Below are 25,107 nucleotides of genomic sequence, written 5' to 3' on the forward strand. Positions count from 1 at the left end.
CTTTAACTGTTGAGAAAGAAGGAGGAAGGCAAAGATAAGAAAGTTGACATGCCTCATGATTAAAGCAGTATAAACTAGTGGAAGGAAGCATTGACATACACAGACATAACTGATCCTTTGCTCCCACTTGATTGTAAGGGTATAACTGCTTGTGCAGCTTTTATATTTGCTGTGCCACCCTTCAACTACTTGCCGGTTGAGGTTGTGTTGCTGACATTTCCAGCCCAATCCGAATAACTTTATTGTACTAGCCACTGGCCATGACAAATCTGAATCAAAAAGAAATACCAGCAAAAGGGGTGTCAAGCCAAAAATAATAGTCTCTATTTAGATCTCTGTGTCTCCCTTACAGTTCAATGCTATATTGCCCAAGGTCTTCTTTGTGATCTTTTTGGCCACCAGAGCAAAAAGGGCAACTCTGGGAGTCACTGAAGCATTTGCATTGCTAAGAAGCCATAGGACCTTCTCTGCCAAGGAGAGACATCCTTCTTGCATGGATGGTAGGGTGGGGAATTGCCTCATGGGTCCAATGTATACTGAGCCATATAGAAAATAGTACAAGGTGTCTTCTACCTGCGGTTGCCCACATATACAGAGTCAGTCTTTGTATAGTAGTACCCTGTTATATTGTCCATCTCCCCCCCTCAAATTTTTTTATTCATTTTATAACACAAATAAAGAACACAAACAGAAAAACAAACAATACAAACAAATTCTTGTCATATCCTTATTTTTCTAAACATTGTTAAGTGGGCTTCCCCAAGTCCCCCCTATCTGATTTTCATTTTACTTCATCTTTAGCAGTTTACATATATCATAGTTTCTAACCACCTTTTTTTATCACACTTAAAATAACTTCACATTTTATCACTTACGAATAACACTATTTTAAAATACACTATCTTCTACTTCTAACCCTACAGCCTATTTCCACATCCAAAGCTATTCTAAGATTTAATTTTTTTCCCTTCAAATATTCCTTAAACTTCTTCCAGTCTTCTTTCACCGTCTCTTCTCTCTGGTCTCGGAGTCTCCCAGTCAGTTCGGCAAGTTCCATATAGTCCATTATCTTCATCTGCCATTCTTCGATAGTTGGTAAATCTTGTTTCTTATATTGTCCATCTAGGACAACGGAGGGCATAGCTTGAAAACAGAGCTTAGTAAAAGCAAATCTTAGTGAGTCTGGAGGCTTGCTGACATTTGGTGTCTGAATGAATGAATCTTTATTTGTGTCAGCCATCGGCCACAGCAATAAAAGACAATACGACATACACAGAATAGAAATAAAAAGTCAATTATATAAAATACAGTTTAGGGTTTTTAATCAACAGTCAAATAGTGGCTCTTATTCTGAATGCCCCAGCTAAAAACCTTGCAACCTTTCCTGTCACCTGCTCTTCCTGATCTGCCAAGAGAAAGGACACTGTGGCAGTGGCTGGAATGGACAATAAAAGAGGGGTGATAATCTCATTCCTCAAGTCTTTATAAAGAGTGCAAGCCAGAAGGGCATGTACCACCGATTTGCAAGTGCCATCTCCACAGGGACATAAGCATTTTTCGTGTGGAATCTGTTGGAATTGTCCCTCTAGTACAGCCGAGGGCAATCCATTCAATCTTGTGAGGGTAAAAATGTGCCTATATTTTAGAATTGCTAGGTTATGCAGATATGGTGCCAGAGAGTCGAAATGGGAAGGTGGGAAAAAGTCATACCATGGGCAAAATTTCCTTATTGTGGCCAAGTTGTTCTGATGCTCGATATCATTTAGGCGCTGACAAATGAGACTGTTTGCTTTACTAAAACCCAAAGTGAGTAGCTGTTGTGGTGATAAACCACAAGAGTGAAGTTTTTGCTAGACAATTTTAGTTCAGGCGCTCTAGTGACAATCTTGCAGCACTAGGGATATTAGACCGGGGCGATTTGAGTTTAGGCGAAGCCAATAGTTAAGTGTCCTACACCAGATCCATAATTCTACCGAGGGAAGATTAGCTTCTAGGCGCAATGATGCACATGGGACACAGAGTGGTGTCTGGATTCTACAGGTATTGGGCTTGAACCACACTATTTCCCCGACAATACTTTCATCATCTGATTACACCACAAAAGCATGAAAATTAAGCCTAGTCTTTACACAGGTCGCTGAAGAAATAACGCAAGGGGCTTGCTGGATGCTTTGTGCATTTTAGCAGAGTTAGGCTTGGTTCATATCTCGTTGCCTTCATGAAGCAAGAGCGTGGAAAAAAAGACAAGAGAAAAGTTGTGATCTTTGGGAATAATGGGACACGGCAATCTAAAATGTGACATCCAGGAGTTATAGTTGGATGCTTCTCAGCTTTGAAATTCCCAACCAAAAGACATTTACCTAAACGTTTTATTTGGTTCTTAGTACTTTCAGGGGGTTAGAATTTACAAAAAAGCAGGAAAAGTTGTTGAACGGTATATGTTTAGATTTTGATTGCTACTTTGTAATTCCACCTGCAAGTGGCAAAACATGGGGGAGCAGTGGTTGGTGTAACAACTCACCTTGGAGCAGAAAATATTGGTTAAATGGCCCTGCCCAAAACCATTCAAATATCCATGGTGATGTTTTGCTTCATTGGCAACAGGATGGGTGATTAGCAGTGATTCAGAGGAAAGCCACTCTCTTCATTCTTCAGCCTGGTCTGGAACCTTTTTATACCAATGTTTCTGTAGGCAATGGGGGCTTTCCAGGAGTTTCTTTTCTGAAGGTCCACTGAAAGACTATCAGCTCTGGCTCTAGGGCACACCTTCCAACATTTTCTCTGATGAAAACAGGGACATCTTTCTCATTCATTCATTCATTCATTCATTTCTATCCCACCCATCTGACTGGGTTGCCCCAGCAACTCTGGGTGGGTTCTAATATATATATAAACATAAAAAAACATTAAACTTTAACAAACATCCCTATGCAGGGCTGACTTCAGATGTCTTCTAGAGGCTGTACATTTACTTATCTCCTTGCCTCAGGAGTCACATAACTCCATACTCTCCAACATTTCTCTGATGAAAATAGGGACATCCTATGGAAAAGCCGCACATTCCAGGATCAAATCAGAAACTGGGATGGCTTCTGTAAATCGAGGACTGTTGCTGGAAAATAGGGATGCTTGGAGGTTCCGCTAGGGACCCATTCGAACCCCAAAGCAGCAGCATAACTCAGGGCCCCCTTCGTCCCCGAACGACCAGTGCATCCCATAGTCCCAACGATCCTCGCGATTCCTGCCGAAACCGTTGTGTAGGGGACAACACACAAGGCCTCGTTCTCGGGATTCACAGGATGGCCTCACTGAACAGCCCTCTCTGTTCCAGTCAACCTGCAGGTTCAGAGAGAAAGAGAAACAGCTAAACAACACAATGCAGTAGACTCTGGGGTGCAGCTCCTAAAAGAGTTTCTGAGCACTGGAGGCCACCTAAACCCTGGATGTGGATTAAGCCCTGGCCAGGCCCAGTTTGATCTGAGAAGGGCAGACAGCTTAACTATACTGCTTAGTTCAAGTATTTGGGGAGTTTGCTTCTACTGACTGCTAGATCACCCATCTGCATAGGCGACGTTGTTCCACATCTGAAGGTTGGCTTATAAACTGCTGAAAGTTCAGAATGCATAATTGCTGTATTGGAATCATTTACTGTGCTTACCTGGACCCCTCCTTTCCCACTGCACATGTCATTGGTTTCAACTGCCTTGGGATGCAGAGAAGCAGGGTCATCTGTTCTGGCAGTTGTGGCAACATCTGGGCCCCCTATCCTTCAAACAACATTATTGGACGTGGGTGGCACTGTGGTCTAAACTACTGAGCCTCATGGGCTTGCCAGTCAGAAGGTTGGCGGTTCGAATCCCCACAGTGGGGTGAGTTCCCATTGCTCTGTCCCAGCTCCTGCCAACCTAGCAGTTCGAAAGCACACCAGTGCAAGTAGATAAATAGGTACTGCTGTAACAGGAAGGTAAACGGTGTTTCTGTGTGCTCTGGTTTCTGTCATGGTGTTCTGTTGCGCCAGAAGCAGATTAGTTATGCTGGCCACATGCCCTGGAAAGCTGTCTGTGAACAAACACTGGCTCCCTCAGCCTGAAAGCAAGATGAGCCCCACAATCCCATAGTCGTCTTTGACTGGACTTAACCGTCCAGGGGTCCTTTACCTTTTTTACCTATTGGACTGACAAAAACCTGACAAATTCCATATATTTCTTAATTGCTAGTAGGCTGCACAGATCCATACGATTGTAGGGATAGATAAGGAGGAGTGCTGGAGATTGCCTGACCAAGTGGCCTCCAAGGAAAGTTCAGGAGAGGACAGTTTGGACCCAGGTTGGTGGTGGTGGGAGACAGGGCACAGTCCAGAGGAGGAGGAGAGGTGAGGAAAAGTGGAAGCTGGGAGTCAGGAGGATGAGGAACAGGTGCAAACAAGCAGATGTCCCAGCCCTGAGCAAGGACAGGAGTCAGACTTAATAGAGGTTGCACATCTCACCTGGGGATCAACATAGGTGGCTCCATCTCTCTCTCTTTTCCTGGATTTTCTTTTCTTCACTATGATTATTGTGACCACCAATAAACAGGCAACGACGGGGAGAAGAAGAATTAACATGAACTCCCAACGTATAATTTGTCCAAGGCCACCTGCAATGTACAATAAGAGTCTCTTGGAATATACTTTAATGAAAACTACAGCATAAAAAAGATTGTGGAATAAGCGATAAAAAAGACTTGGCAATACCACATTGTCAAAACTGAAAATTGTCCAGTAGCACCTTAGAAACCAAGTAAGTTTGTTCTGTGTATAAGCTTTCATGTGCATAAGCTGGGTATAAGCTTTTGTGTATCTGAAGAAGTGTGCATGCACATGAAAGCTCATACCAATAACAAACTTAGTTGGTCCCTAAGGTGCTACTAAGGTCCGTATAGTTAAAGCTCTGGTTTTCCCAGTAGTGATGTATGGAAGTGAGAGCTGGACCATAAAGAAGTCTGATCGCCGAAGAATTGATGCTTTTGAATTATGGTGCTGGAGGAGACTCTTGAGAGTCCCATGGACTGCAAGAAGATCAAACCTCTCCATTCTGAAGGAAATCAGCCCTGAGTGCTCACTGGAAGGACAGATCCTGAAGCTGAGGCTCCAAGACTTTGGCCACCTCATGAGAAGAGAAGCCTCCCTGGAAAAGACCTTGATGTTGGGAAAGATGGAGGGCACAAGGAGAAGGGGATGACAGAGGACCAGATGGTGGGACAGTGCTACCAGCATGAGTTTGACCAAACTGCGGGAGACAGTGGAAGACAGGAGTGCCTGGCGTGCTCTGGTCCAGGGGGTCACGAGGAGGCGGACATGACTAAACGACTAAACAACAACAAGAACAAAAGGTGCTACTGGAAGGATTTTTTAAATATTTTGTTTCAACAAACCCTTCCTTAATGTTAAAGGTCATGGGTGTAGATCAGACCCTGGAGGTTCCAGAAGAACAGAAGAAGAGGCCACAGGGGGCCCATCCAGTCCAACTGCATGCCTCTCACTGGCCAACCAGATACTTTCAATGGAGGCAGGAGCTGACTCCGCCTCCCTTCTATTATTCACTGCCTGCCCAGAGCCACTTCCTTGAAGGCCACACCTCAAATCACTTCCTTTGTAACTAGAAAAAAGAAGGGTGTGGGTGTTAGTTTGAACAGCTTAGTTTTTTTCCAGAGAGAGAGCAGTGGCGGACAGAAAGTGTGAGTATCTTCCTGCAATATTTATCACTACAAATTCATTTGTCTTTATTTACGTGAATGGGGAGGGAGATGGGGAGGAGAAGGGGTGAGGGCCATAGCTCAATGGATGAAGTTCACAGGCTCAACCCCTGATTGGCATCTCCAGAAAAGGGCTGGGAGTGATTCTCAGCCTTAAACCTTGCAAATCCACTACCAGTCAGTGTAGACAATAGTGAACTAGATGGTTTGACGTCATGTAAGGCAGTTTCCTGAGTAGCTGAGAAATGGTGGGTCTTTTCTGTGCTTGTTACAACTTCCAGCAGAAGTATGGAGCTTTTCCATTCCTGTTTCCATTTAGTTTCAAAAACCACAAATGCTCTGTGTGCCCACACAGTTATTCTTGTTTCCCTGCTTTTTAGAGATACCCCAAGTATTCACCACCCCAAGCAACACCTCTCAGAAATGTGTTTGTGTGTGTGTGTGAGAGAGAGAGAGAGAGAGAGAGAGAGAGAGAGAGAGACTCAATTTCTCACCTCTATCACTTGCGCAGATTTCGAGCATGTCAATTGAGGTTTCCTTTTGATCTGAAGAACTGCTGACCATGCAGGTGAACGTGGAGTCATTGGAACCTTTTCGCCAGGAGACGTGGAGATCCCTACCGTTGTGGGAAAGCTGGTATTCACTTGAACCTCCAGCTAAGGTCCTTGGGGGATTCCCTTTTCCCCAGGAGATAACAAACTTTTCTTCTGTGGATGCAATGCACTGCAGGGTCACATTGCAGCCTTCTGGAGTCTTGGAGATGTTTTTGGGGAGTATCTGAGGCGCTGGCACTGGCTCTGTTCAATACAAACAAAAGTTACATGAAGTTTGTGCTTCAGTGGCTGCCACTAACTGTGTAAGGCAGTGAAAGGGGACCTCATGCCCTCGTTCTCTCTAGTTGGCCCTTGAGACTCTTTCAAGTCTGCACCCATGTACACCCTCTGCTCCATGCCCCCACACAAGTGCCTTTTGCCTTTCTGGGATGTTTCCTTCAACAAAGGTAGAAGGCACATTTGTTGCTCTGCCAAATTTTGCCTTTGGCCTGGAAGAAACGTGGGCCTCAGAATGTGTGATCAGATCCACCACTGTGCTGGGCCCAGGGGGTTAACCCAAGCAACGCGGTCCAGGTCTGGTCCCGAATCCATGGGTTCTGCAAGGAGTCAGTTCAACAGGGCCAAGGCAGGACACGAGGCAGGAAACCAGGCAAGGTCAGGTACAGGATCACAGGCAGGTTCTGGCAAACAGCAATATTGCTCACACAACCTGGGGCGGGGTCCGACAGCCTTTTATCTTTGTCAGGGTAACGGCCGGTCCTGATCCCCCAGTGACTCACCTCCCTGTCTCACCCGAAGGTGAGCACTCCTTCTGCGAGTACTCAGGTCTCTTCTTCTCCCAGACCTTAGACTCTGCAGCTCAGGAGATGTCAGTGGGTTACTAGACCCAGGGGCTGCCACAGCCCCCCTGACCCAACCAGTAGTGGAACAGCTGTAAGTGATGGTCCAGCTGAAGGCAACGAGGTCATCCCCGCATCTGAAGCCAGGGCAGACTCAGGCCCCTGACTTGGCCCAGCTGGTGTTTGTTGCAGCGGAACCTGTGCAGGATCAGGCCCCAGACTTGGTCCAGATGCCGCCTGAGACAAAGGAACTGGTGCGGACTGAGACTCCTCTGGTTCCTAGTCCGAGCCCGAGTCCCAGGCCATCACAACCACAAACTGATGTCCAAACCAGTGCCTGAAATCTTCAGTCACTCCTTGACATAAGAAGAGTCTGCTGGATCAGACCAGTGGCCCATCTAGTCCAACATACTGTCCTCACACTTTGGGAAACCGACAAGCGCAACAGCACTCTCCCCTCCTGTGGTTTCCAGCAACTGGTGTCCAGAAGCATTACTGCCACCAAGTATGGAGTGGTGAAGGTAGGTGGCCATCACAGTCACCTCTGGGAATGAGTTCCATAGTTTAACTACTGTGTGTGCTTGCAGCTGAAATTTCCCCCCACCCTTGACATGTCCTTAACAATCTCCTCCTGATATCCAGTAGATGATATCTAGATTCTCCAATTTCCCCATCTCTGGACTCACAAAGCTTACCATTTCTGGGATGAATGACGTCCACTCTTCCTCCCTGGACTCTCTTCACCCGATGGATTGGATTCTCTGCTGCTTGACTTAAAGTGCCTTTAGGGAGACAAAGAGGGTGGGAAATATTGTTCAGGGCTCTGTTTCAGGTCCCCTATTGCTTTTGCGAACTGAATTTCTCCCTCCCTCCCTGCCAGTGCTGAAGGATTTACCAAAGGCGGAGAAGATCAGATGGAAGTCAAGAAGGATTAGGAAGCTTCTGTAAGTGACTTTCATGGCCGGTTCTCTCTGGGAATGAAGTGAGCTTTCAGTGTTTCCTGGAGAGGGGAGGGGGAAAGAGAGGTTGGCTTACCCCAGTTGCAGTCCACCCCTTTGCTATCTGCAAACTACAACACAGAACAGGTGCCAACGGAGAAACATCCGCCAAGCCGTTGCAAATAAATGTAAGGCTAATGACTGGGAAGCCATAAAAATGAACCATGTGACATACTTGCTCTCCCATAAAATCACTTTACAAGTATTTAAAAGTATGAGTCAAGATTAAATAACACCTAAATTATAGTCAGGCTCGCTATCCTATGAACAAAATGAGTTCTTTAGATCTGTGCGCTCTCTCTCGCTAGTCCTATTCAGTGACACTATGTATGTTTCTGTCCTGTTTTAACCTCTGGCATTATCACTTATTCATGTATCTGCCTTATTGCAGGGCAGATTCGAGGGTAAACCATACATGGAACGAGTCTGCCCCTCGGCTTGATGGAGGTAGAAACTGTCTCTCATGTCTCGTTACGCTGCCGTTTCTACGGGGATAGACACTCAGTATTTATCACTCCTGTTATACAAAAATCTCCAAATGGGTCCTAACTTAAATGTCTAAAACTCCTGGTAGAGGACAAGGATCTAGAGATTATGCTAAGGGTGGCCAAATTCTGTGCGATTGCCATAAAACTTAGGGAACAAGCTGTACTTCCAAAATGATTAAGGTTTTAAATGATAATTTTAGGTTATATTTTAATGATCGAGATTTTATTTTTTTTAACTGCCACTAAGATCAAACCTCTCCATTCTGAAGGAAATCAGCCCTGAATGCTCACTGGAAGGACAGATCCTAAAGCTGGGACTCCAAGACTTTGGCCACCTCATGAGAAGAGAAGACTCCCTGGAAAAGACCCTGATGTTGGGAAAGATGGAGGACACAAGGAAAAGGGGACGACAGAGGACGACATGGTGGGACAGTGTTCTCAAAGCTACTAGCATGAGTTTGACCAAAGGGTCTTTTCCAGGGATTCTTCTCTTCTCATGCGGTGGCCAAAGTCTTGGAGCCTCAGCTTCAGGATCTGTCCTTCCAGTCAGCACCCAGGGCTGATTTCCTTCAGAATGGAGAGGTTTGATCTTCTTGCAGTCCATGGGACTCTCAAGAGTCTCCTCCAGCACCAGAATTCAAAAGCATCAATTCTTCGGCGATCAGACTTCTTTATGGTCCAGCTCTCACTTCCATACATCACTACTGGGAAAACCATAGCTTTAACTATTCAGACCTTTGTTGGCAAGGTGATGTCTCTTAAAACTAACTATGAAAATGGGGGGAATGGGACCTTGCTGAAATAAAAGTTCCTCACCAGGGAGGGAGGGAGGGAGCCTGTCTGCTCTCAGCCAGGACGGAATTCCACAGAATCAGCCCACAGTACTGGATGCAAATGGCCGATGGCGGAGACAAGTTGTGTTTCTGAGCCATTGGGGGGGCACGAACAAGAGACCCCCCCCCCAAGACCTCAAAGATAAGGGTTCAGGAAGCTCTTACGGTATCCTGGACCCAATGACTTTGTGAATTAAGGCAACCTGGTAAGATGTGTGGGGTATAAATTGTAAAATTATCATTATGGAATGGGACGTCACTACTTTCATCGGAGAAATGCTGGAGTCAGAAATTGGATCGTTTTTATCAAAAGAAAAGAAATACAACGAGAAATCCAATTTCAAGCAATACTTGCTTTCTGGCGCCATCTGCTGTTGCATGTTTAAAACGCATTCAAATCACATTATTGTGACGAATGTAGCTGAGTCCGCAATCCGCTCAGAGCTGCTTCCTTGAAGGCCACACCTCAAATCACATTCTTTGTAGCTAGAAGAAAAGAAGGGTGCTAGTTTGAACAGCTTCTTTTTTAGAGAGAGAGAGAGAGCAGTGGTGGACAGAGTGTGAGTATCTTCCTGCAATATTTATTTTTTACAAATTCATTTGTCTTTATTTATGTGAATGGGGGAGGGAGATGGGGAGGAGAAGGGGTGAGGGCCATAGCTCAATGGATGAAGTTTACAGGCTCAACCCCTGATGGCATCTCCAGAAAAGGGCTGGGAGCGACTCTCAGCCTTAAACCTTGCAGAGCCACTGCCAATCCGTGTAGACAATAATGAAGTAGATGGTATGACGTCATGTAAAGCAGTTTCCTGTGTAGCTGAGAAATGGTGGGTCTTTTCTGTGCTTGTCACAACTTCCAGCAGAAGGAGTATGGAGGTTTTCCACTCCTGTTTCCATTTAGTTTCAAAAACCACAAATGCTCTGCGTGCCCACATACTTCTCCTTGATGCTTTTTAGAGATACCCCAAGTTTTCACCACCCTAAGCAACACCTCTCAGAAATGTGGGGTGGGGGGAAGAATACATTTCTCACCTCTATCACTTGTGCAGATTTCAAGCATGTCAACTGAGGTTTCCTTTTGATCTTCAGAATTGCTGACCATGCAGGTGAACGTGGAGTCATTACAGTGGTGCCCCGCAAGACGAATGCCTCGCAAGACGAAAAACTCGCTAGACGAAAGAGTTTTCCGTTTTTTGAGTCGTTCCGCAAGACGAATTTCCCTATGGGCTTGCTTCGCAAGACGTTTCGTTCGACGTTTCTTGCGAGTTTGTTTCCTTTTTCTTAAAGCCGCTAAGCCGCTAAGCCGTTAATAGCCGCTAAGCCGCTAAGCCGTTAATAGCCGCTAAGCTGCTAATAGCCGCTAAGCCGCTAATAGCCGTGCTTCGCAAGACAAAAAACCCGCAAGACGAAGAGACTCACGGAACGGATTAATTTCGTCTTGCGAGGCACCACTGTAGAACCTTTTCGCCAGGAGATACAGAGAGTCCTGACATTGTCAGAAAGTTCATTCTTAGCCAAAACTCCAGAACCCGGAGGCCTTATTTCTTTTCCATATGATTTTGAATGTTTCTTCTCTATATGCACGGCACTGCAGGGTCACATTGCAGCCTTCTGGAGTCTTGGAGATGTTTTAAATCACTGAATGTAGCAGTCTTTAATTTTTACAAGCCTTTCACGCTTCCTGAAAGAAAACGTGAATTGAAGCACAGCCACCCTTTGGATTTCAGGGTGAATTTTGCAGTAGAGTTCCTCAACCAACAATTGTGGACAATATGTGTCCATTAGTAAAACGTGTGCATTAAATTGCATGGATTAGTTAAAATAACACACAAAATGGAGAGTATGAAATCAACAGTGCTCTTTAGCTATACAACCCTGTAGTATCTGGTATCTGGAGGTAGCATAGCTGTCAACGTTTCCCTTTTTTAAAGGGAAATTCTCTTATTCTGAATAGGATTCCTCACAAGAAAAGGGAAAAGTTGGGAGGTAGAATGCCTCTGTCAGTGGAAGGTCCACATTTCCACTAAGAGCTTTCAACAGCAACTCCTCCATTTTGAATTTACCTAACACCCTTTCTAAGGGACCCCATTTAAGAGTCGTCTTGTGAGCTTCTGGAGGCAAGTTTAATCTTCACTGAGTGGTAAACTTCTTTCTCTTCCCTCCAGACATTTTCTGCTACAACTCCCATCTGCCCCTGCAGTCAGAAGGCCCAATCATCTGAAGGCATATATTTTCTTTATTTCAAAAATAAATACACCAGTTAACACTGTAGTGCCTGAGGTTTCAAAAAATACATCTGCATTATTATTATTTGCAGAATTTATATACCACTTTTCAGGCAGACCTCACAAGCAATTTACATAATATTATAACAACAATAAGCATCACATTTTTATTTTTTTTAATAATATTTTTTATTGCTTTTTTCCAGGTACAAATATATATTCAGGTAAATAACAAAAGCAACAGAACAAAAAGAAAAAAAAAATAGATAAAATTCATCTTTCCAGAACATCTTTTCATAACCGACCGGACTTCCCCACATCTCCCTCACCCTGCATTCTTTACAATAAAGATATCAGCAAATTATTACCTTGTTTCATGCGTTTTTTATAGTTTCAAATAATTATACTTTAAATTTAAAATACTTATTATCAAATTTCTTTTATCCTAAAATAGGCGTATTTTAAGTTTTGGTCCTTTCATAGTTATAACTTAATTTCCCAGATCATCAAATTTTATTGCTGAAGCTAAATTTCCCCAACCATGCAAAATCTTAACATTCATATAACTTATGATGTTTTTGTAGATAATCCTTAAACTTTTTCCAGTCCTCCTCCATTGTTTCTTCTCCCAGATCTCGGATTCTGCCAGTCATTTCGGCCAATTCCATATAGTCCATCAATTGCATCTGCCACTCTTCCAGCGTGGGTAAATCTTGTGTCTTCCAATATTTAGCAATAACAATTCTTGCTGCTGTAGTTGCATACATAAAAAAAGTTCTATCCTTCTTTAACACTTTCTGGCCAACTATGCCCAGGAGGAAGGCCTCTGGTTTCTTAGGAAAGGTATACTTAAATACCTTTTTTAGCTCATTATAAATCATTTCCCAGAAGGCCTTCACTTTCGGGCAAGTCCACCAGAGGTGAAAGAATGTCCCTTCAGCCTCCTTACATTTCCAGCATTTGTTATCAGACAGATGATATATCTTTGCAAGTTTGACTGGGGTCATGTACCACCTATATATCATTTTCATAATGTTTTCTTTCAAGGCATTACATGCCGTGAATTTCATACCGGTGGTCCATAACCTTTCCCAGTCCTCAAACATAATGTTATACCCAATATCCTGTGCCCACTTTATCATGGCTGATTTAACTGTCTCGTCCTGGGTATTCCATTTAAGCAGCAAGTTATACATTCTTGAAAGAACCTTAGTCTTTGGTTCAAGTAATTCTGTCTCTAGCTTCGATTTTTCCACCTGGAAACCTATTTTTTTATCCATTTTAAAGACCTCTTGGATTTGAGCATAATGTAACCAGTCTTGCACCTTGTTTTTTAGTTTATCTATGCTCTGCAGTCTCCAATTATCACCAATTTTGTCTATTATCTCCCAATATTTTGGCCAACCAACCTCCATATTAAGTCTTTTTCGGGCCTTAGCCTCTATTGGTGATAACCACCTCGGGGTCTTGTTTTCCAACAAGTCCTTATATTTAGTCCAATAAGCATCACATTTTTAAAAAGAATAGTTACAATAGATATAATATAATAATAATAATAATAATAATAATAATAATAATAATATAACTTCTTCATTTGGAAGAAAATCTGTTGCTACTTCAGATGCCCTCAACTGTCCCATTAAAACTGGAACATCCCATTTTCCCACACAGCAGCACAGTGGCCCAGTTTTTCACCTTGACATGTTGGAGGCTATGCATTTGGTAGCACCTCAAAGCGGTTTGCAAAAGATAAAATCAAGAAAAAAAAAATACAGCCCGCCTTTAAAACAGACAAAAGTTAAAATACTGAAACAGATTAAAAGTGATGTTGTTGTTCAGTGTCTTTATAAACGACAGTGAAGGCACCTGCTTGAGTTCCACAGGCAGGGAGTTCCAAAGTGCAAGCTCTGCCATGCTATAGGGTTGAGTTCTTACACCCACAGGGCTGATATTATGGGACACCTGTACTAGTGCAATTCTGCCAATTGAAGCGGATGAGTGGGCATATGTGAGGTAAGGCGGTTTTGTATGTAAACTGCTCCCAAGCTGTTAAGGGCTTTATATACAGGCAACTCCCAATTTGCATGGGGATTGTGTTCTGGGTCATCTCACGCTGCAGTGCAGTGCAGCCCAGCCCAATCCAACCCCATTATGCACTTTTACCCCCTACTATGGGGACGCGGGTGGCGCTGTGGGTTAAACCACAGAGCCTAGGGCTTGCCGATCAGAAGGTCAGCAGTTTGAATCCCCGCAACGGGGTGAGCTCCCGTTGCTCAGTCCCAGATCCTGCCAACCTGGCAGTTCGAAAGCACATGAAAGTGCAAGTAGATAAATAGGTACTGCTCTGGCGGGAAGGTAAACAGTGTTTCCATGCACTGGTTTTCCAGAAGTGGCTTAGTCATGCTGGCCACATGACCTGGAAGCTGTACGCCGGCTCCCAAGGCCAATAAAGCGAGATGAGCACTCCAACCCCAGAGTCGGCCACGACTGGACCTAACGGTCAGGCATCCCTTTACCTTTACCTTTACCTATGCCCTGTTATGCCACCACCCCATCAAGGTGTTGCTTTGATCATGCACAAAACAGCCGTTGCCAGTCCTAATATGAACACCTTGAAGTTGGCAGGACATTGGCCAATTGGCAACCAGTGCAGAGCTCTGAAAAGGGGGCGTTTGTGCGGACAAAGCCAAACACCTATTAGCGATCATGCTGCAGCATTCTGCAACAACTGCAGCTTCCATATCAAGAGAGGAAACCCGCACGTTGCAGGAATCCAGTCTTGAAGTATATGAACTACTGTGGCAAGGCTTTCATGGTCTGGGTATGGCCGTAGCTGTCAAAATAGCTGCAGTAGGTAAAAGGCACCTTTTGCCCTGAAATCCCTAACAATGGCTTTATGTAGATATGAAATAGAACCCCAGAGCTTAGTTCAGCCTCCACAGCTGGAGACAGCAATGTTTCTGAAGATCGGTTGCTAAAAGCAAAGAGTCAGGCAGCATTTCCTCTTTATAAGGGTCCCAGGAGGGGGAAATGAGCAAAGCCAAATGATGTTCCCAGCAGCTTTTCCATTGCAGCCACAGGACCAGAGAAATCAGAGAAAAGTCCCTCTTCTTGATTTTCACCCTGCCCCATGACCTTTTTCGGACAGTGTTCTCAAACTGGGTGGGGGTGTCAGTGTCGGCCATCTCCCCCAGCTTGTCTGGCAGTCACTCGGTTTCTTCAGTCGGGTCCTCAGCTCTGAATCCAGGATAGCTAGCTGCAGTCACAGCTGCAGTCACAGGCATCTGGGGCAGATGCTATGCAATCAGAAAGGGAATCATAGGCTGGCGGTTCTGAGCACAATGTACCTTCTCCTCCATTCCGGTCAGCCTGCAGGTGGAGGGGAAAGAGGAGCAGTTAAACAACACGGTACAGGAGACTGTGGGAAGCAGCTCCCGAAAGAGCATTGGAGCCCACCTAAACCACCAACTCAACCACAAATTCAGCAAAAGGCAGATGACTCAACTATACCTCTTAGTTCAAGTGTTTAGGGATAGCTTAAGGTCCATGAATAACCATAGGTCAGAGGTCCTGGGCTCTAAGGAAGTCAAATTATCCTCCACCAGGGCCAGGGCCTTCTCAGTGATGGCTCCGACCTGGTGGAATTCTCTGTCCCAGGAGACCAGAGCCCTGCAGGATTTAAGCTCCTTCCGCAGGGCCTGTAAGACAGAGCTATTCCGCCTGGCTTTCAATTTGAACTTAGCCTGATCTTTCCTTCCCCTCCCTTCCCTCTACCTCCCCTTTTTATGAAGATTCCCCGCTCTGGGATCCCACAGCTAATTCTCCCCTGATCTCCTCACTGGCCCAAATAGGACTAATTTAGCCAGCTAGCCCTGGTGATCATCTAATGTTTATTGGATGGCTTTTCCCCCTAAATTGATTTTTGAATTCTGAATTTATTGATATTCATGTTTTATACTGTATTTTATGCTGTTTTTTGTTGCATCAATTAAGTGTTTTAAATTTGTTGTTAGCCAGTTTTCTGAACCGGGAAGGGCAGGGTATAAATAAAAAATTATTATTATTATTATTATTATTATTATTATTATTACAGGTTCCTGGATCTCTCATCACAATTAAGCTAATAACAGTTTGGCTGTGCTCTTCTGCTTTAGTCAGACAATATTGTTTTAAATCTATTCGAATTTAATGTTTTGGGCCAGCAATATAATCAGTATTTTAGAAAGAAGGAAGAATAGGTTTTTTTTGGTGTGGGGAGTCACCAAACGATGGAGGCAATCGAGGCCAGACATTTTTCAGCTTGAGGCAAAGGACCAGATGGTGCCGCCACCCCTCATTAGATGTACAGAAGTCTGCCAGTTAAATCTGATTTTGAAACTGGCCGCAGGGCACTGTCCTCTACTGCACCTGTGGGAAGCAGGATAACTTATGTGGGGGGCAGTCGTCACAGACTCTTGAGAGCCAGTGTAGTGTTGTGGTTAAGAGCGGTGGACTCGTAATCTGGTGAACCGGGTTCGATTCCCCGTTCCTCCACATGCAGCTGCTGGGTGACCTTGGGCCACTCACACTTCCTTGAAGTCTCTCAGCCCCACTCACCTCACAGAGTGTTTGTTGTGGGGGAGGATGGGAAAAGGAGAATGTTAGCCGCTTTGAGACTCCTCAGGGTAATGATAAAGCGGGATATCAAATCCAAACTCCTCCTCCTCCTCTTCTTTCTTCTTCTTCTTCTTCTTCTTCTTCTTCTTCTTCTTCTTCTTCTTCTTCTTCTTCTTCCAAAACCCCTGAAGTCTCTCACTACCCTGAGATGGTGGTGACACGTAACAGTGGCACCGAACCATCACCCCTTATTTTCTTGACATACGCATCTCACCTGGACCTCATCATAGGTAGGGAGGCTCATTGCTGTACTGTCGGGTGCAAAAACCATCAAAAGGCGGTTCATCATTGGGTTCTCGGGTGGCGGACGGTTCACCATCTCCTCTTGTGCCACAGAGGGAATATCTGCAGAGTGCAACATGAGACACGTTCTTTAGTCCTTGGCAATGACCAATCCCTGTCTTCCAGGATACACAAATGGAAGGTGGGAACATATTTGGCAGGGAGCCTTCATCACAGCTGAGATGGAAGGAAGAGTAATAGAGAGGGTTCTACCTGTGTTCCTCTGATTGGATTTCCCCACCTCATAACACCTGAAGATCACCACCAAAATACATATAAGGGGTACAAGAACACCCAGTATGATACCCCACCAAGAGGTATTTTGTTGAATGCTGCCTGGAAAAATGCTGCCTGGAAGAACAAAACAAAAAAAAGAACCTATTGGAACAAGAACATAATAGCTACTGCCAAAGTGACCTCTGCCCCAACATGTGACCAAGAGCAACAGAATAAATAACAGAGAATAAGTGAAAATGCCAATTGGTTTCATTTGTAGGGAAATTCCATAACAGCCAAAGTCATGTTTGTAAGCTCCTTCACGTAATATTTCTCCTACGATCATCTGATAATTGCCCTTAGCATAAAATGAATTTGTCAGCTCGTCCCATGAGAAAGCCAATCTATCAATATGACAAGGGGTCATTAAGCTGTTCACATGTTTTCTCAGAGAGGTCTTTAACTGAACTTTACGAGGGTGGAAAATTAGAGAAATTCTGAGTTCCCGGTTCTGGTTGTTTCACTTACATGTTTAAAATGCTACATTGAGAAATGGTTGCCGCTTATTGAAAGCTTTGGGAAACTATATTTTATTAGGGGCTGCCATCCCTGCCCCCATTGATCAGCAACTGCCCTAACTCCCCCTCCACCTCCATGCCAACCCCTACCCACTTGCAACCACACTATGGACCTCACCCTGGTAACCATCTCTCACGGTTGATTCAGCCATTTTGCCATACCTCCTTCCACCCCCAGCCCTCCCATCACAGCTCCTTCTACCCCACCTCTCTGCCACACCAACCCTGTGGCCCATCCTCTCCCCATGATCCTACCAAAATTCCCCTATGTCCACTCCATCACCCATTGCTCCAGTACCCAAATACCACTGCCTGGAGCAGAGGGGAACGGAAGAGCAGAAAGTCTTTCTCGCTTTAGCTGCAGGCTGCTGAGAGATTGACGGTACTTTAAAGGGTGAAGCACCCCCAGTTTCCAGCCTCAATTCTATGGAAGGCCTGAAAGGGACTCACTGTCTTAAACCCCAGAAAAAACCATTGCTGCCAGTCTGTGTAGACAATGCGAAGCTAAATGGGCCAGAGTTCCGACTCTGTAAGAAGCAGCTTTCTGTGTGCCTGAGAAATTGTGTGCGCAACTTTCGACAGAAGTCAGGATGTTTCCCATTTGTGTTTTCCTTCAGGTTTTTTTAAAAAATGTTCTGCATGCCTGTGCACCTGTCCTTGAAACTCCAACCCTTAAGGATATCATAATTGTTCACTGGCCCAAACAGCATCTCTGGATAATTTAGGGTGGGAGGAAAGATTGCTCACCTTCATGAATTTCAACTTCATGACGTTCATAATCCTGGCAGATTCTGCGCAAGTCAAACCAAGCTTTCTTTTGATCTGCCGGATTGTGGACCAGGCAGGTGATGATGGAATGGGAAGAGTCTTTTCTCCAGGAGACATGGAGATTCCTGCCGTTGTCAGAAAATGAGAAACTATCTAAAGCTCTCACGTTTTCCCAGGAGATATTGTATGTTCCTGCTACATATGTCTGGCACTGCAGGGTCACATCACATCCCTTTGGAGTCTTGATCAAATCATAATAGTTGATCCTTGGTGGTGGTGCTGGATCTGTTCAACACAAAAGTCATGTGAGGTTTGTGCCTCATTGGCTGTCACTAAGTGTGTAGGGCAGCAATGGGGGAACCTCAGGACCAGGGGAAAATGCACCCCTCTGGGCCTCTGTATCTGGTCCATGGGACTCTCTCAAGGCCACCCCCAGGCTGTTAAGATTTTTACCCACCCAAGCTGCTCAGTAGTAGCACTATGGTTGTTTATATCATGTGAGTGTCTGAGAGCATGAGACAGAATGTCTCAGGATTGTTGGAGAGTTTTGTTTCGCTTCTGTGTGTGATGCTGTTCTGTACTGCTGCTGAGAGAGCACAGACATGCTGATGGATTCTTAGGATATAGACTGTAAATAAAGTAGTTTAGAGCTACTGATTGTCTCTTTCTTCTACAGTGAAATGCCAGAAGATGAGCGTGCTCCTCTCTGGAGAGAGGGGTCGCTTACCACCTGTCTCTCTGGACTGAGGAAGATTTACAGCCAGAGAGTGACCATTGGAGAGATGTCCCGGTGTCTTGGGAAGGTGGTAGCCTTCTGGGGCGTTTTTCCAACACAGGCATCCCCTCTGCTCCACACTTTGCTTGAGTGTGATTTGCCTTGATGGAATAATACAATCATAGAATTGAAGAGCTGGAAGGGAGCCCAATGATAATCTAGTCCAAGTCCTACAATGCAGAAATCCCAGCCAACTAATCCCTGGTGGCTGGCCATTCAGATTCTGCTTAAAAGCCCCTAATGAAGGGGACATCCACCACTTTGGTTTGTGTCTTCCCCTCTGGAGCAGCAGAAAACAAGCTTGTTACTTTTCCTACACCGTAGCCCTTCAGATATTTGAAGATGGCTATCGTCTCACCTTTCAGTCATCTCTGCTCCAGGCTAAATAGTCCCAGCTCCTTCAATATATCCTTCAACTCTGAAAATGATGCTTGCTTGCTTGGATGGATGGATGGATGGATGGATGGAGGGTTAGACATGGGTGTGAGTTTGAGAGGCTGTGTAGATATTGGCCAACTCTACAAAGGTAAGAGTCACATTCTTTACTCCGCCTACTTCCCCCCCTCCCACCACCACCATGTGGCCCCAAGAAGATTCCCTAGGAGGAATTGGGGCCCTCAGTCTGAAACAGAGGTGTTGATGTGGGCCCCAGATTGTGGGTGCTCAGTGGTGTGCTTGCATGCGATGTGATGTCATGATCTGCCTCCACTTCCCTCTGCCCCCTGCCGTGCCTCCGCTGACTCACCAGCACCATGGCGGTGACCGGGCCAGGGCCTCTGCCATGGGGCCTCTGCCTGGGTCCACTGAGGCTGCAAATGCGCCCCGTCAAGATGGTGCCTATGTTGCTTTGTGTGACATCGCACGCACGGCACGTTTTTGTCACCTGGCTGGGCTCCCACAGTGGAAATTCTGTGGGTCCCGAGGTGCCCAGGGCCCATCAGAGATGGTGCCTATGGTCTGAAAAAGGCTCCCCATTTCATCTGATGACCATCCTTTTCCATGCTCAGCTCCAGCACAAACTCAAGAATGGAGAAAAACAATTGCTTACCGTAAAGAGTCACATTAAAAAAGTGGTCTTCAAACTGTTCTGCATCAAACCAGACGCGAGCTTTATAGATTACAGCATCCTGCCTCTCCATCTCCCTGATTGTAAGAGTGGTCCTGTCAGCCATCCGCAGCCGACGTCCAAATATGTGCCCCGACAGTACATTAGTCACAAAATCATTTTCCCCAAGTAACCTATGACCTGGTAGGTTCATCCATGTTGCCATCCACGTGCTGAAATTTGACTCCTTCAGCTTCCGGTCTCTGAATTCACAAAGGCGATAGGGCGCTCCGCTTACAGGGCTAATGACGTCCCATTCGATTTTCTCCACTGGTTTTCCCGGGGGGACCTTTACAGGAAAGTAGACCTGTCCTCCCACGACTCCCTTCACATGCTGGGATGCATTCATCGATGCTTCACCTGAAGTGCCTTTGGGGAAGCAAAGAGGGGCGCCATTGTTGTTTGCATATGGAATTTATACCCCACTCTTCCTCCCAGAGGCGGGGCTAGTTGCTCCAGCACCCAGAGCGGCGTACATGTTGTGTACCCCGCAGGGGCAGGGCTAGCCGCCCGCGGGCGTGGGGCTAGCGTCCCAGGGGGGTGCATTCCCCCTGGGATGACACCCGGGGCGGGCTTCAAGGGCACCCACCGCACCCCACTTTCTTCACCAGTGCTTCCTCCTACAATTGAACATATTTTTTGTTTAGCAATGATATTGGAAAGCTGTTACATGCAGATACAAGGAAACTCAGAAGGGAGGGACTAGAGGAAGTCAATCAATATCTACATACCTACGGGACTGCCTCTCCTGGTATGCCCCACAGAGGAGCTTACGGTCTTCAAATAAAAACATCTTGAAGGTCCCAGGCCACAGAGAAGTTAGGCTGGCCTCAACTAGAGCCAGGGCTTTTTCGGCTGTGGCTCCGATCTGGTGGAACGCTCTGTCACAAGAGACCAGGGCCCTGCGGGACTTGACATCTTTCCTGCAAGATGGAGCTGTTCCACCAGGCCTTTGGCCAGGGTGCAGCCTGACTCCCTCCTTTGGCAATCTTTACAAAACTTTAGTTTATGGTTGCCATCAATTTTTGAGTTTAATTAATTTTTATAATGTTTTTATAATGTTGCACTATTTTAGTGTTGTTAGCCTCCCTGAGCCCGGCTTCGGCTGGGGAGGGTGGGATATAAATAAAATTTATTATTATTTATTATTATTATAAGGTTGGGCTTTTAAAGAATTGAGTTCGTTTTTATCGTTTATTTGTTATGGTGGTGGGTAGGATGATGTTTCTCGTATTGTTTTCTTCTTTGACGTGCTTTTTTGTTTTTGTTTTTGTTTGTTGTTCTGTGATATTTGTTATAACTGTGGAAAACCTAATAAAAAAATAAAAATAAAATGAAGGAGCCCTAAGCAACATCTCTGTCCAGAATGTCAATGTGGGGGAGTCATTTTCAAAACAGTTACAGGCCACATTTATATCAAACTCTCCAACTTTTCTGAGATGAAAATAGGGGCGTTCTATTCAACATCTGTCTCACCCCCTATATATATATGCACTGCCAAAAAGGGGGAAAGGGCAGGCCTGACTGAGCTGCCCTACTGGGACTTACTTTTAAGCAAACATGCAGTAATAACAATAACAATAATAATAATAATTAATAATAATATCATTATTTATACCCCACCCATATGGTGGGTTTCCGAAGCCACTCATCAAACAATAAAAACATCCTAATAAAGGGCTGCCTTCTGATGTCTTCTAAAAGTCAGGTAGTTGTTTATTTCCTTGACATCTGCTGGGAGGGCATTCCACAGGGCAGGCGCCACCACCAAGAAGACCCTCTGCCTGGTTCCCTGTAACCTCACTTTTTGCAGCAAGGGAACCGCCAGAAGATCCTTGGAGCTGGACCTCAGTGTCTGAGCAGAACAATGGGGGTGGAGACGCTCCTTCAGGTATACTGGGCCTTTGAGGCCGTTTAGGGCTTTAAAGGTCAGCACCAACACTTTGGTATTTGGTGCTTTGAAACATACTGGGAGCCAGTCTGCTTTAGGACCGGTGTTGAATGGTCCCGGCGGCCACTTGCGGTCACCAGTCTAGCTGCTGCATTCTGGATTAGTTGTAGGTTCCAATTTAAAGGAGAGGTAGTTTCATAGTTTTTGTAGGAGAGGAAGGGGAGCCCAGGTAGCAGCAATGTTATGGCCCCAGCTTAAACCACAATTTCCCATGGCACAGAAACAAAGTGGGATCGCTTATTGTTATCCACGAGTGCCAGGGCTAAATAGGAGCACTCGGAGACTCTGTTATATAAGACATTCAAAGTCGTAACATTTTCTACCATATTTTGAAGGGCTAAAAAGAGGACACATTGGCAAACTTCTACATTTAGCTACCGATCACTATGATGACTCGACCCATGAAAAAGAGGGTGTGTCCTGGAAAAAGAGGACATCTGGCAACCCTAAATTGTTCCCCCAGAAAAGAATCCTATGATCATTGTTAGTGCTGAGGTTTTCTTAAGAGATCCCCCTTTCCCCACACGGAACTACAATTCCCAGAGTGGTTTAACAGCCCATCTCTCTTCCTAATGAACACTTTAAAGGCTGGAAGCCTTTCTGGTCCCATTCCGATAGATTTGACTTCAACTGAGAACTAAATGGAATTCCTGCCTCCATACCCACCAGTTCTGAAGGACTTACCAAAGGAAGAAGAGATCAGTAGGACGAAGGTGAGAAGGACAGTAAGGCTTCTGTGAGTGACATCCATTGCTATTTTTGTCTAGCGACGCAGCAGGTCTTGGATGTGGTTCACAGAGTGAGTGGCAAGCGGAACAGAGTTGGTTCACCCTGTTTGCAGCACACGCCTTGGATTCTTCTCTCTGAAAGTAGCAATGCAGGAGAGAGGCTGGCGATGTCAATAAGAGTTTTCTACTGTCATTTCCAGTCATTCCTTCAAGCAGGAAATCCTCTGCCAAGCCCTTCAAGAGAAATCTGGGGTTAGCGAGTACATACGACCAATTACGTCACCTCCTTCCATGAAACCACGTGACCCCAGTTGAAAAGCATCTGTGAAATATCAGCAACAGTTAACCCTTAGGCAGCCTCACTATCCAATAAACATAACGAGCTTTCAGATCTGCTCTCTGTTTTTAAGTGATGCTGTATATCTTTCCCTCTCACTTTTCGCTCTTTGGCTTTGAAGCCACTTACTGTTGAAACCAAGCAGCTGCTTTTATTATTTTGCTGTTACTTCTCCTGAATTTTAAGTGGTTTATTACCCAGAAACTCCCCGCCCCAGGAGAAACACCTGTGAAGAGCAGCATTTATAAATGTTGTTAATCTGTGAATTAAAGCTGCCCTAAACCTTTTTGCAAGCCCTCTCAGCTCTACGTGGCTCCAAGTTATTTTCTCCTATAACAGGAGGGTCCGCACAACAGCTGTGATTGCCAATAGCTTTCAGCAAGAACCCCTCCTCTTTTTATTTTCTGTACACTCTTCTAAAGCCACTCCAGTTAATGGTCCTCCTGTGTGATTGTGCAAGTGAGTTCAGTGTAAAATGAATTATGCATTGTGTGACGAAAGGCTTCCTCTTATCCTTCAGGTTGTAGGATCTGAATCAAGAAGGATTTGGCCTTAAATTAAGCGTTGGTTGTGCTCCGAGCCCCCAAACCCAGCCCTCGTGGAAATAAAGACACAGTCTTTATTTAGGAGACAGTTTAAATGTTAATGGGCAAATTTTGGCCACAACTTTATTGAATACACAGATGTGACTGGTATTGACTTAGGCACTGGTATCAGAACTATATCTGGCTCCTGCCCCACCTTCAGGAAGCCTGGAAGGCTAAACAACCAGCAGGGGGATCTCCGTCAGTGTATATTGACTGTGTTCCCGGGGCTCCTGGCATGGCCTTAGCCCCTCTCTGGGCTTCGGATGAGATCCAGACCCCCGGATTCCTTTAACGGAATACCCTATTCATTGGAGGAGCAGGTGATGGCCACACCTCCCCTCCCCACATTCCCCTAAACCAATGCCTAACCGCCAAACCGTACAAGGTTGTGACGATTGCTAAGAGGTAGGCAAAAACCAAGTGGCCACAGCCAATCTGCCACATTGGGAAAAATTCTTACCCGGCCTGAGTTCCAAAGCAGGTGACCAACTGAAGTCCAAAGCAAGGCCAAAGGTAAAGGTCAAGGGACCCCTGACCATTAGGTCCAGTCATGGCCGACTCTGGGGTTGCGGGGCTCATCTTGCTTTACTGGCCGAGGGAGCTGGCGCACAGCTTCTGGCGCTTCTGGCGAAGCAGAGCAGCGCACGGAAACACCATTTACCTTCCCGCCGGAGCGGTACCTATTTATCTACTTGCACTTTGACGTGCTTTTGAACTGCTAGGTTGGCAGGAGCAGGGTGGGTGGGCGGGTGTTCGGCAGCATGAAGTAAAGGGAGGTTCCTACATCACACTGCCAAATAGATATCCCCAACCTTTGCCACGATGCTGATTGGCTAAAGGCCAGTGGCATAACTGTGGCACCACTGGCTTGGAGCAGGGCAAGCCCCACCCACAAGCCAGTTGGGGAAGATTTTCAGGGACCGAGCACAACATGGACCCTCTGTTAGGAGGATCCAACTTGTCAAGCCTGTGCTTGCATAAACTCTGTTTGGATGAGGAGAAATACAGTCCCTCTCAGGTTGTTGTGAGGTGTGTATCTCAACACGCATGCATGTCCAGCAGGCTGGTGTATTCAGCAAACAATTCCGAGAGGAAATCTCAGCATGGGTGTCTGTTGTGAATATGTGTTTACCCTTAATCTTATGCTCCATAAACAAGTCACACACTCCAGGAAATAAGGAATACATGAAATGAAGAGAGACAGAATATATAGATGCTGCTTCAGGGAGACATTGGTATGGGGGCAGCAAATCATCCAATACATACGCACCTTAGACCTAAAGCGTAAAAGAGTCTCTGACTACTCCAAAGTCCAGAGAGTGGTTGCAACAATGTGCCACAGACCCACACTATGAAGAGAGAAAATAAAGGAGGGAGATGCATATATTTGATCTTGCAACCTAATGGAACACAAAATTAGGGATTAGAATGAATGTGAGAACTCTTTTACTCCT

General features: G+C 45.4%; 2 protein-coding genes across 3 annotated transcripts; both read right to left on the reverse strand.

Moving 5' to 3' along the window:
- Positions 1-1,362: 1,362 nt before the first annotated feature.
- LOC308465819 (uncharacterized protein) lies at positions 1,363-8,085 on the reverse strand (the record flags this gene model as incomplete). The annotated part of the gene is made up of 5 exons (XM_080986112.1): positions 1,363-3,336; positions 4,487-4,635; positions 6,228-6,530; positions 7,822-7,908; positions 8,022-8,085. The coding sequence occupies 5 exons, from the start codon at positions 8,083-8,085 to the stop codon at positions 3,142-3,144; spliced, it is 798 nt and encodes a 265-aa protein (XP_080842238.1). The 3' UTR covers positions 1,363-3,141.
- Positions 8,086-13,197: 5,112 nt separating this feature from the next.
- Positions 13,198-22,997, reverse strand: LOC308465808 (uncharacterized protein). Of its 2 annotated transcripts, none has more exons than XM_080986081.1 (6): positions 22,686-22,997; positions 19,994-20,419; positions 18,150-18,455; positions 16,822-16,944; positions 16,541-16,671; positions 13,198-15,039 (listed from the first exon to the last, which is right to left on the reverse strand). In XM_080986081.1, the coding sequence occupies exons 1-6, from the start codon at positions 22,750-22,752 to the stop codon at positions 14,923-14,925; spliced, it is 1,170 nt and encodes a 389-aa protein (XP_080842207.1). In that variant the 5' UTR covers positions 22,753-22,997; the 3' UTR covers positions 13,198-14,922. The 2 variants fall into 2 exon arrangements, with proteins under 2 accessions (XP_080842207.1, XP_080842206.1); XM_080986080.1 differs by having other exon boundaries at positions 16,822-16,959; positions 22,686-22,994.
- Between the last annotated feature and the right edge of the window lie 2,110 nt (positions 22,998-25,107).

Source organism: Podarcis pityusensis, assembly GCF_964106645.2.
Source record: "Podarcis pityusensis genome assembly, chromosome: 16".
Taxonomy (NCBI): Eukaryota; Metazoa; Chordata; class Lepidosauria; order Squamata; family Lacertidae; genus Podarcis; species Podarcis pityusensis.

Excerpts from the sequence above, each read along its gene's own strand:
- LOC308465808 (XM_080986080.1), bottom strand. The coding sequence starts at position 22,752 with ATGGATGTCACTCACAGAAGCCTTACTGTCCTTCTCACCTTCGTCCTA. Across the intron at positions 18,456-19,993 it reads TTTTAATGTGACTCTTTACG|ATCCAGCACCACCACCAAGG; the intron begins GTAAGCAATTGT and ends TGTGTTGAACAG. Across the intron at positions 16,960-18,149 it reads TGAAGTTGAAATTCATGAAG|GCAGCATTTTTCCAGGCAGC; the intron begins GTGAGCAATCTT and ends TTGTTCTTCCAG.